Below are 12,561 nucleotides of genomic sequence, written 5' to 3'. Positions count from 1 at the left end.
TTACAAAATGCCATTGGAGAATCAGTCTCCTACCCTCTATGCTTGCCCCATACATGCACCTGGGCCATGGGGTAGAATATGAGACAGGCAAGAGCTTGTTAACTGACTGCTCTGGGCAGATGAGGGGATGGGGAAAGTTAAGGTGAATTTCCAGTAGGAATTTCCATTGCCTTTCTTTCACTACCTACTATAGCTTACAAGAAGAATTAGTGCCAATTTAGCATCTGAAGCTCCTAAGTTGAACTTTAGGTCAAGTCAAACAAGACAAATTTCATCATGATGATGACTTGGGTTTGTATCTAAGAATTTTAAGCCTAGCAGAGTACACACATTAAGTACACACCTAAAACACAGAAATGCAAGACAGATTTTTCTGAAACAAGTGAATAGTCATTTGTAGAACACATTATTACAAGTTATAAAAGGGAAGTGTTCTGATTTTCTGGTACAATTTGGCAGTCAAAACAGTTCCTGAAGGAGATTAGACAGCTGTTCCCTCTTTCTAAGTTAATTTCAGCTATGTATTTCCCATAGAATCTTTCTGCCTTGTTGAATTTAGCATTCCTTTCATTAATGTACAATGATGTCTCACCAGCTATATTTGTTTCATTTTTCAGTTCTGTAGAAACATATACAGAATCCAAAGCTGCTTGCTTTTTTGTTCTGAGTTAAGACTGAAAGCAATATATTTAGAAAAGTACCCTGGCAAGGATATAGGTCCAGTGAGCATTGTTCTTGCAGTTTACTTTAAGTTAACAGTACCATCAAATGTGAAAGAGGAGAGTGAAAAAGTTGGCTTAAAGCTCAACATTCAGAAAACAAAGATCATGACATCTGGTCCCATCACTTCATGGTAAAGAGATGGAGAAACAGTGGAAACACTGGCAGACTTTAATTTTTTGGGCTCCAAAATCATTGCAGATGGTAATTGCAGCCATGAAATTAAAAGTTACTTACTCTTTGGGAGAAAAGTTATGACCAACCTAGACAGCATATTAAAAAGCAAAGACATTACTTTGCCAACAAATGCCCATCTAGTCAAGGCTATGGTTTTTCCAGTAGTCATGTATGAATGTGAGAACTGGACTATAAAGAAAGCTGAGCATGGAAGAATTGATGCTTTTGAATTGTGGTGTTAGAGAAGACTCCTGAGAGTCCCTTGGACTGCAAGGAGATCCAACCAGTCCATCCTAAAGGGAATCAGTCCTGGGTGTTCATTGGAAGGACTGATATTGAAGCTGAAGCTCCAATACTTTGGCCACCTCTTGTGAAGAGCTGACTCATTTGAAAAGACCCTGATGCTGGGAAAGATTGAAGGCAGGAGGAGAAGGGGATGACAAAGGATGAGATGGTTGGATGGCATCACTGACTCAATGGACATGAATTTGAGTAAACTCCAGGAGTTGGTGATGGACAGAGAGGCCTGGTGTGCTGTGATTCATGGGGTCGCAAAGAGTTGGACACGACTGAGCGAGTGAACTGAACTGAACCATCAAATGACCTGATCTGAAATTTGGGAACCCAGGTTCAGGTTGAAATATGGGAGCAGTGATACATTATTTTAGAATTTTTATGCATATGCTATAGATTCTGCCTAATAATTACACCATTCAAAACACATAAATGTGGTAGAGGATGGGACAATTCTTCAAACTAATAATTCAAATGTTATTTCTTAATTCAAATGTTCTTTGATTTCTAGCCAATTAATTTTATTAGGCATGAAATCAGTACTAAAACTTCAGGCTACATTTGTAGTACTTGCTGCTTTTCCAAGTCTATGACCATCCTATCAATTTCTTCTGTGGAAGGCACATATGTTCTATGAAGAAGCCTACTAGAAGTTGGGTGGAATGCCTCTCCACTGAAAAAGTGAATTGCTGAGTAACATGAAAAAAGATTCTGTACCATAGCACATGGAACTCTTTTTAATGTTATGTGGCAGCCTGGATGGGAGAGGAGTTTAGGGGAGAATGGTTACATGTATATTTATGGTAAAATCCTTTCGTTGTTCACCTGAAATTATCACAACGTATTTGTTAATTGTCTATATTCAAATACAAAATAAAGTTAAAAAAGATCCTATACCTTTTGAACTGGACAGTTGTCAGTGGTCAAAAGTGGAAAGCTTAGGGATTATATTTGATTTCAAAGAAATAGAATTCAGACTTAAGAAATTCCTATTCCAGAGCCCAAATGAGTTAGCTGAGGACCACGGGTTAATGGACTTAACCAAGTTCATATGGTGAGAGATCTTGAGTAAGATGCTCTGCTTAGCGCAATTTACAGCCCTCTCCACTCTACTGCACTATCTCTATTAAAACAGGTTTGATCTTCAGCACGTGCATGCGTGCTAAGCTGCTTCAGTCGTGTCCAACTCTGCAACCCTATGGGCTGTAGCCCACCAGAAGCCTCTGTGGGATTCTCCAGGCAAGAATACTGTAGTGGGTTGCCATGCCTTCCTCCAGGGGATCTTCCAACCCAGGGATTGAACTCACATCTCTTACATTTCCTGCTTTGGCAGGCAGGTTCTTTATCACTAGACCCACCTCAGAAGTACCTGCCTTACATAATTAAGGAGTGCAGTTTAGCATTGCTTACTGCACATAATAGAAAGTATTACTGTGTCCCTTGCCTTTGGAATGTGTAAGAGCAACAGTAATAATCATGATAATAAATAATAGCCAGTACATATACAGTGCCTTCTGTATGCCAAGCACTGATCTAATGTGTTGTATGAATTTATTTTTTATAATTTATTTAATCTCTCTTTGCTCAGCCTATGAAGTGAGAGAGCACTGTTGTAATTCCCTGTATACAGATGAGGAAAGAGAAAAATCTTGTGACACAGCTAGTAAGTGGTGGAGACACGACTCAAGGCCAGGAAGCAAAGCTCCAGGATCAGTACTCTTAAATTCAAGGCCTTCCAGTAACATACAAAACGTACGCTTTTAAGACACATTGACTTACTGCTTTTCTCTCAAGTCTCTCATATGTTTCTATGTCAGGTCTGATCTGTTTAGTCAACCTATGATACTGGTGTAACTGGGCAGCAGCATAATCTGAAGAAAATGGGATGCAGACTATTTTAGATGTTGGATATTATTAGACTTCTTAAATGGGCTGTTAATAGGCCCAATCAGTAAAGTTAAAGTCATTTTTATCTGAAAATCCGAGATCAGGATTTTCCTCCTCTTTTTCCTCTTCCATCTTTCTACATCTTCTGCACTGATCTCTAGCAACTTTACTTCCTCATAATCTTCCCCTCTTGCTGCACATTCCTAAAATGAGGGGGAAAAACATTAACTTTATTGCCTATTATATTTCCTTGATTCATATGAAAAACCTGAAGACTGCTATCAAGCCAGTAAAATGGCCAATTTACAAAAATTGTGGACTTTGCTGTGCGATGATCTGAAAGAAGTAATATAACACTGACACCAAAAATAACTATGGGGGGAACATTAAGTGTCCATCAAAATCCTTTTTCTCCTCCTTTCTGACCTCATGGCCTCCCAGTTCTCAACGTCCCTTGCAGCTGGATCAGGCCATGTGACTTAGGCTGCTCAACTGGGAACTGATACCTGAAAGCCTCATGGGCTTTGTCTTTGTTGTTGTTTAGTTGTTAAGTCGTGTCCAACTCTTTTGTGACCCTGTGGACTGTGGTCTGCCAGTCTCTTCTGTCCATGGGCTTTCCAGGCAAGAATACTGGAGTGGGTTGTCATTTCCTTCTTGAGGGGATCTGCCCAACCCAGGGGTTGAACCCGAGTCTCCTGCAATGGCAGGCGGATTCTTTACTGCTGAGCCACCAGGGAAGTCTGAGCTTTATCTTTTCTTATCATTGGAGCTTTTGTTACTGTAGCTTAACCTTTTGCCAATATCCATTATGTGGCTCTAACTATGTGCCAGCAGTGTTGTAAATGTTTTACATATTTTATTCTAACAACTCTGAGGTAGAGGTGAGGAAACCAGAGCTGGAATACTTAATGCTTAACTATGATACCATTCTCTACACTGCTGCAACATAGCACTAATATTTGAATCCGCAGCTAATGTAGATGGCAGAAGTGCGCTTAGTTTTTCCTTTTCTTCTTTCTGCAACTGCCATTCCAAACAAACTTTTTTAACTTCCCAGTTTGCAGGTTATTTAAGTCTTTTATGTCCTCCACAACTTCCTGGTGATTTAATTTTCAAGCTTCATTCTACTACAGGACACAAAATTTTCAGCAGAGGTATGGAAACAAATCCAAATAGATGTTACCTCTCTTTTGTATGGTTCAGTTCAGTTCAGTCACTCAGTCATGTCCGACTCTTTGCGACCCCATGAATCACAGCACGCCAGTCCTCCCTGTCCATCACAAACTCCCGGAGTTTACTCAAACTCATGTCCATCGAGTTGGTGATGCCATCCAGCCATCTCATCCTCTGTCGTCCCCTTCTCCTCCTGCCCCCAATCCCTCCCAGCATCAGGATCTTTTCCAATGAGTCAACTTTTCGCATGAGGTGGCCAAAGTACTGGAGTTTCAGCTTCAGCATCAGTCCTTCCAATGAACACCCAGGACTGATCTCCTTTAGGATGGACTGGTTGGATCTCCTTGCAGTCCAAGGGACTCTCAAGAGTCTCCTCCAACACCACAGTTCAAAAGCATCAATTTTTTGGCGCTCAGCTTTCTTCACACTTCAACTCTCACATCCATACATGACCACTGGAAAAACCATGGCCTTGACCAGATGGACCTTTGTTGGCAAAGTAATGTCTCTGCTTTTTATTATGCTGTCTAGGTTGGTCATAACTTTCCTTCCAAGGAGTAAGCGTCTTTTAATTTCATGGCTGCAATCACCATCTGCAGTGATTTTGGAGCTCCCCAAAATAAAGTCTGACACTGTTTCCACTGCTTCCCCACCTATTTCCCATGAAGTGATGGAACCAGATGCCATGATCTTAGTTTTCTGAATGTTGAGCTTTAAGCCAACTTTTTCACTCTCTTCTTTCACTTTCATCAAGAGGCTTTTTATTTCCTCTTCACTTTCTGCCTTAAGGGTGGTGTCATCTGCATATCTGAGGTTATTGATATTTCTCCTGGCAATCTTGATTCCAGCTAGTGCTTCTTCCAGCCTAGCGTTTCTCATGATGTACTCTGCATATAAGTTAAATAAGCAGGGTGACAATATACAGCCTTGACATACTCCTTTTTCTATTTGGGACCAGTCTGTTGTTCCATGTCCGGTTCTAACTGTTGCTTCCTGACCTGCATATAGGTTTCTCAAGAGGCAGGTCAGGTGGTCTGGTATTCCCATCTCTTTCCCAAAAGGAGGGGCGCCCCAGGAGAATTGTGTATGTGTGCACCCTAGAAGAATTGTGTGTGTGTGTGTGTGTGTGTGTAATGGGGAGATTTCATGTAAGGAGAAGAGATCAGGTAAACACCCATACCTATACTGTGAAGTATTGTTTTACTGCCTTCAAGGAACCACATGGTAAAGATGGAAAGAGCAGTAATTTGGGAATAAGAAAGTCTGAGAAATATACTGATTTGACTACTCCCTTTCATACTGTTCATGGGGTTCTCAAGGCAAGAATACTGAAGTGGTTTGCCAGTCCCTTCTCCAGTGGACCACATTTTGTCAGAACTCTCCACCATGACCCGTCCCTCTTGGGTGGCCCTACATGGCATGGCTCAGAGTTTCATTGAATTAGACAAGGCTGTGGCCCATGTGATCAGACTGGTTAGTTTTCTGTGATTATGGTTTTCAGTCTGTCTGCCCTCTGATGGAGAAGGATAAGAGGCTTATGGAAGCTTCCTGATGGGAGAGACTGACTGAGGGGGAAACTGGGTCTTGTTCTGATAGGCAGGGCCATGCTCAGTACATCTTTAATCCAATTTTCTGTTGATGGGCGGGGCTGTGCTCCCTCCCTGTTTTTTGACCTGTGGCCAAACTATGGTGGAAGTAAGGAAGATAATGGCGACCTCCTTCAAAAGGCCCCATGCAGGCACTGCTGCACTCAGTGCCCCCAACCCTGCAGCAGGCCATCACCAACCCACGCCTCTGCCAGAGACCCCTGGACACTCAAGGGCAAGTCTGGGTCAGTCTCTCGTAGGGTCACTGCTCCTTTCTCCTGGGTCCTGGTGCACACAAGGTTTTGTTTGTGCCCTCCAAGAGTCTGTTTTCCAGTCCTGTGTAAGTTCTGGTGGCTCTCTGGTGGGGTTAATAGTAAACTCCTCCAAGAGGAAGAACCAGAGATCAAATTGCCAACATCCGCTGGATCATCAAAAAAGCAAGAGAGTTCCAGCAAAAGACCTACTTCTGCTTTATTGGCTAACACCAAAGCCTTTGATTGTGTGGACCACAACAAACTGGAAAACTCTTAAAAAGATGGGAATACCAAACCACCTGACCTGCCTCCCATCGATTTACAACACCGTTGGGGGGAAAAGAAAAATTAAACGGACTTGAAAAATCTCTTACATACATTGAAGAGAATGAAAACGGTGCCATACAACAGTATAAGGGTGTACGCGAGACAAGGTAGTCAGGGGAAGACCTGCCTTGGAGGAGGTGACACAGTCTAAGCGCGGCAGGGAAAACACTTTCCGCTTAAGGGTGAGGTACACAGTTGAGGTAACTTTCCACAAGGTTCCCCTACCTTGGCCAAGCTCCCCGACCCACCGGATACCGAAACCCTCCTGGCCCGTCCCCGCCGCGTCCCTCCAGCCCCGCCTCCCGCCTCTAGGCCTTTTGCGGCTGCGCAATACTCTGACCAATTGAAAATGTCTCACTGCCAAAAAGGGCAGGGATTGGTCCTAAATTCCTGAGGCTGCCGGAAGAGGCGGGGTTTATGGTAGGCTATTATTATATATTACCCGGCAGTCCAAAGGTCGGCGGAAGTGCTGGGTGTTGTTTCCGGAAGTGAGCAAGGAAAGCTTGAGATGGCGGCTGCGACTCTTGCCGAGAAGGTACGTGTTGGGTTCTACCCAGGGTTCTTAGTTGGGGAAGGTTCTGAGGGCAGCAGGGACGAAAAGTGGAGGAAGTGCTTGTGTGCCGCGTCAGGAAGGCGCAGATAATGTGGGGCCCGGATCGGCAATGAGCGCCTGGCCCAGCGCGCGGGGGCTCACCTGGGCTGACCGGGGAGAAGCCGAACCGGCCCTTACTTCAGCCTCTCCTCCGCCATATAGGTTCCGGTGGGTGGAGCAGAGGAGCCCCAGCCTCCCGCAGGAGCCGAGGAGCTGGCCGCCCAGAAGCGCGAACAGAGACTGCGCAAATTCCGGGAGCTGCACCTGAAGCGGGTGAGTTGTCCCGGAGGCCACCTGACACTTGTCACCTGGCCAGGCCCGTGCAAGTTTGTGGAGGGAAGAAGAAGGCGCACCTGTGCGTGTGACAGATCGGCAGAGCTGGATGAAAGTTCTGTCCCGGTTGTTCTCAACCTGGCAGCACATTGGAGTCACATTTGGAAACGGACATGCTTTCTCCAAACCTTTTTTCGAGTTTGCCGGGGGTGGGGTGGGGGGGTGGGGGTGGTGGTCTCTCACCAACAGCCTCTTTGCAGTATGACTCCAGTGAACTCTTCCAAACAGAGGGAACACATACAAAGGAAAGGAATTCATATCAGGGATAAGAGTCCAGCAAACAGCTGGCTGCAGTTGGAGCCAAGAAACAAAAAAGCAGCTCTTGACTGTTTCAACTCAAAGCGTCCTGACTGATAGCTTGGCCGTGGTTTCACAAAATCCTCACCCACACTCAGACTACCACAGTGTGACAAAAGCAAAGCTGTACAAACCACAGAAATGACCACACAGCACCGTCTTCTGCTAACACCAGTGATAAATGCAGCACTAGCCTCACTCCCTTACTCCTGTCTCCTGTATAAGAACTGAAGTATGTTCATAAAAACAGTCATAGTATGCTTGACTTTCTGACCCTGCCTAAGCCAGAGCATCCTTGAACCTCTCCCTCCAGTCACCTGATACAGACTCAAATTCTATAAGTAGCTCCTCCTAACACCTTTTCACTGAAAGTTTCTCCAGTTCCCCATGGTTTGCTGTTTCCTTCAGTGTAGCAGATTTAGCTTTGACCACATGTGTGTTCTTGGTGTCTGGATGGCAGGAATGACACGTTGAGAGAAGTCTGTTTCTTTACCCAGAAAAATTTGATACAGAATTAAACACACATATTTACTTGGAGGGCCTGTATAAAGAACATGGGGTTGGATATTAAGAGACACATCTTCCTGGACTAACTGCCTCCAGCCTGTGACCCAACAAACATCTAACTTAAGTTGTCCCTGAGATAGTGTGCTTGTTTTGGTTTATGTAGTTAAGTTTATTTTAAAACAGACTACTCTTCATTCAGTAATTTAAATGGGGAGTGCCTTTCATTTACCATAATGTAAACTGCTAAAATATGTAAAGAGTAGGAGTACTTTGGAAAGGTTAGAGATACTATGATAGGTATTAAAGCGCCAGCCTCAAATTGAGGCTTCTTCCTTGAATTAGTCAGGATTAAAAGGGAATTGAAAGTAGAATATTTTTTTCATAATGTGAGACATTAACCCCCAGGCATCTGGAATAGCACACCAGTACAGCTCAACACATTTCTTGACTGTATACAAATGTAAGACCTTGCTTAAAATCCTTTGATGGTTCTCTTGCTTTTAGGATAAATGGAGTCCCTTGTTAATGTGTCTACTTAGCCTTCTTTAAAGTGAAAGAAATTTGTTTGGATTTATTTTTATGTTTCAGCCAACAACCTTTTTGTGTTTATGGTTTTAGAATGAAGCTCGTAAATTAAATCACCAGGAAGTTGTTGAAGAAGATAAAAGACTTAAGTTACCTGCAAATTGGGAAGCCAAAAAAGCTCGTTTGGAATGGGAACTACAGGAAGAAGAAAAGAAAAAGGTTAGGAACTGCTTTGTTGTCTTCATAAGTGGTCTATTCTATTGTATTGAGACAGTAAAAAAAGCTGTTTATCAGCTGCAACACTTTGGGCAATTAATTTAATCTCCCTGTGATTGTGTTTTCTCATCTGTAAAATGGGATCTGTAATAATTAGTTGAGTTAATTATGAATTAAATGAGTCAGTGCATTTGGAACATTTAAAAGCAGGTCTGACACTGGATAAATGTTGAATAATTATTATTTTTTAGATTGATGTATTCACTTCTTATATACAATAGCAGATAACCAAATTTCTCCTTTACATAGTAATGGTTATTTTAAATATATTGCTTCATATTCACTTAAAATAGATCAAATAATTGTATCATAAGGGCAAGCATTAGCTTTTTTCCCTTTCTTTTTAGGAATGTGCAGCAAGAGGGGAAGACTATGAGAAAGTGAAGTTGCTAGAAATCAGTGCAGAAGATGCAGAAAGATGGGAGAGAAAAAAGAGGAGGAAAAACCCTGACCTGGGATTTTCAGGTAAGACTGACCTTTACAGGCCTCTGAGATAAGCATGCCTTCAGTGTTTCTGGCTTTAAGAAAGGATATGCCCCTTCGTGGAATATTCCCTAAGAGACTTACTCCTAAGAAAAATACAAATATATCACATATGGTAGAAGTGAAAAAGGCTCTACTTGAATCAGCAGGATACCTTTATTCAGTATGCTAAAATTAAAGCCTCTTTGGGCAGGATCTTCAGGATAGAGGCTATGCTAATAATTTTGATTTTTCTGTGAATAGTAATGACCAAATAAGGTAGTATATCATTTCCAATTCTTGTTTTATTTTTAGATTATGCTGCTGCCCAGCTTCGCCAGTATCATCGACTGACCAAACAGATCAAACCAGACATGGAAACATACGAGAGACTGAGAGAAAAGCAGTAAGCTGACAGGATTAATGCAAGTCCTGTTTTCATCCTGAAGTGATACTGATGTATTAAAACTTCTGTGTGTACATAAACATATATACATAAGTACAAACACACTGTAGTGCTTAGGTATGGATTATCAGTAGCAGTTTTTTTTGTTGTTGCTGTTTTTTGGCTGTGCCGGGTCTTTGTTGCACATGGGTTTTCTCTAGTTAGAGCAAGTGGGAGCTGCTCTCCATTGAAGCTACTTTCCATTGAGGTGCGTGGGCTTTTCTTGTGGATCACAGGCTCTAGGTGCACAGGCTTCATTCATTGCAACACTCAGGCTTAGTAGTTGCCGCACACAGGCCCTAGAGCATGTGGGCTTCAGTAGTTTCGGGGCATGCAGTTAGTTGCTCTGTGGCATGTGGAATCTTCCTGGACCAGGGATCAAACCTGTGTCCCCTGCATTGGCAGGTAGATTTTTAACCACTGGACCACCAGAGAAATCCTCAACACCTGTGTAAGGATAGTTTCAGGTCTTGATGACACTGTTTACTGCTCGTCCACAGCAGTTAGGCTAACCACATGATTATCTTTCTACCTGGGCATTCTGCAACTGGGTGTTGAGAGATTATCATAGTTACTCATATTTTGGGACATAGAATGCTTTAGTGCCAGGATAGGTGAACTGCTGTAAAGGACCAGAGAGTAAATATTTTAGGTTTATAGGCTGTCTGGGCTCTGTCACAACTACTCACTCTGCCCTTGTGGTGTGAAAGCAGCCATAGAGTAGTCACAGACAAATGGGTGGGCTGTGTCCCAGTAAGACTGTTTCCATAAGCAAGAGGCTGGAATTTGCTGGCCTGCTATAGTGGAAAGAGAACCTGAGGCTGGAAGCAAGTCCTTTAACCTCTGACCCTTGGCTCTTTCATCTGTAGAATGAAGGTGTTGGACTAGGTGATTTCTTAACTTTCATCCTTTACAATTCTGTATCCTCTTTTCTCTTGTTTTTTAAGAAAAGATGAGATAGGATCCCACAGTAAAGATATTTATGTATTTTATCTCTCTTCATGAATGGTAGTTTAGTTTGAAAATGTGGCACACTTGCAGTGTTACTTCAAGTCCATATTGCTGTCTTTTCAGTGGAGAAGAGTTTTTCCCAACATCCAACAGTCTTCTTCATGGGACACATGTGCCTTCCACGGAGGAAATTGACAGGATGGTCATAGACCTGGAAAAACAGTGAGTACTCCATGCAGCAGCCAGTTCACTAAATGTTTCATGACAAAATGGACATAGGTGCTTAGAATGAATTAAGATAGAGATTCTACATGCTCATTTCTGACCTTGCATCTCTAGTGGTATTGGGGACAGAGAGCAAGTATGAATTAAGTCCATTTGATTTGGAATGAAGATGTAAAATATTGATGGAATTGAGTTATTATAATTGAAAATATAATTATTCTCTTTAAAGAAATTGTTCTTACTTCTACTTTAACAACCATGGCACTCTGTGATTTAAAGAAAGATAAATGTTCTAGTAAATTTACCTAAGTATATATTTGTGTTTCTTAATACTGATAGGGTTGTTTTTCCTGATATTGATCAGGCAGAGCAAAATGAATTTAATTTATAGGCGGGCATACACTTCAGTATTAAGATTAGTGTCTAGTACATACTGTGTACTTTGTTCATATTAGCTGTGGTTATTAATATAATTATTAATTATAATTATTATTAATATAATTACTGTTATAAATCATTTCCTTTACTTCATGTATCCAGTTCTGGCAGTGTATCATTGTTCTTTTAGAAGCATTCTGAAGATTTGTTTGTATTTACTGAATTTCATGGTTCATACCCAGGGATGTGCTGTTAATTGGCAGTTTCAACTTCATCTTGATGAAAACTGGGCTCCCCCACCCCAAAGTGTGCTAGTTTAAGTGTACTAATTTCATTTTTTGCCATGTTTTATTAATACCAAAAAGGAAGGCAGTTTTGAAATTTATTTTCTTCTCCCAGAATTGAAAAACGAGACAAATACAGCCGGAGACGTCCTTATAATGATGATGCAGATATTGACTACATTAATGAAAGGAATGCTAAATTCAACAAGAAGGCAGAAAGATTCTATGGGAAGTACACAGCTGAAATTAAGCAGAATTTGGAAAGAGGAACAGCTGTCTAATCCCATCAGGAACTGTTTAGAAGCTTGAGACTAGAGTGAAAATTTCTGCTAGCAAATTGAAGTTCTCTTCAGAGTTATATTGTAAACCAGAACTCCGTTTGTGCCCTCCCACCCAGCATTTAAAAATAAATGTTTTTTCTTAAATGTATACTTCATGTATATTTCCACATTTTTTGTGCTTGGATATAAGATATATTTCTTGTACTTGTTTTGTAAAAATCTACTTTGTATAAATTCTATTATTTTTCTATGTATTTTAAATGTGTATGACTTGAATCTTTGAAGCATTTTGGGTTTAAGGAATGCTGGTAGCATATGTAAATGCCGTCGTTGTTACTTTGAGTATTTCAGTGACTTTGATGAAATCTACAGCTGGACTCGGGAACCATGTGGGGCGGTAGACTCCATAGCTGAGGATGGGGATGAGGAAGATGCCAGTGGCTACAGGAGGGCAGGAGCGGGCTGTCTCCATGCAGGGCTGCTGAGGACCAAGTTCACGAAGTAGAATTGTGCTCCCGTAAACAGTGACCAGGTACAGTCCCCTTTTCAAAAGGAGATATCTTGTGGAAGAGAATCCCTACTAAACA

At 41.8% G+C, this 12,561-nt stretch overlaps 1 protein-coding gene and 1 pseudogene across 1 annotated transcript; one reads left to right on the top strand and one right to left on the bottom strand.

The window, feature by feature from the left end:
* Positions 1 to 416: 416 nt before the first annotated feature.
* LOC122426761 lies at positions 417 to 4,731 on the bottom strand (annotated as a pseudogene).
* Positions 4,732 to 6,867: 2,136 nt separating this feature from the next.
* SYF2 (SYF2 pre-mRNA splicing factor) lies at positions 6,868 to 12,122 on the top strand. The gene is made up of 7 exons (XM_043445697.1): positions 6,868 to 6,953; positions 7,173 to 7,283; positions 8,766 to 8,891; positions 9,296 to 9,413; positions 9,726 to 9,816; positions 10,930 to 11,028; positions 11,809 to 12,122. The coding sequence occupies exons 1-7, from the start codon at positions 6,927 to 6,929 to the stop codon at positions 11,972 to 11,974; spliced, it is 738 nt and encodes a 245-aa protein (XP_043301632.1). The 5' UTR covers positions 6,868 to 6,926; the 3' UTR covers positions 11,975 to 12,122.
* Positions 12,123 to 12,561: the final 439 nt, after the last annotated feature.

The sequence above is a fragment of the Cervus canadensis genome, chromosome 24, assembly GCF_019320065.1.
Source record: "Cervus canadensis isolate Bull #8, Minnesota chromosome 24, ASM1932006v1, whole genome shotgun sequence".
Lineage (NCBI taxonomy): Eukaryota > Metazoa > Chordata > Mammalia > Artiodactyla > Cervidae > Cervus > Cervus canadensis.
The sequence above is the reverse complement of the archived record's forward strand: the minus strand, read 5'-3'. Positions and strand labels throughout refer to the sequence as shown.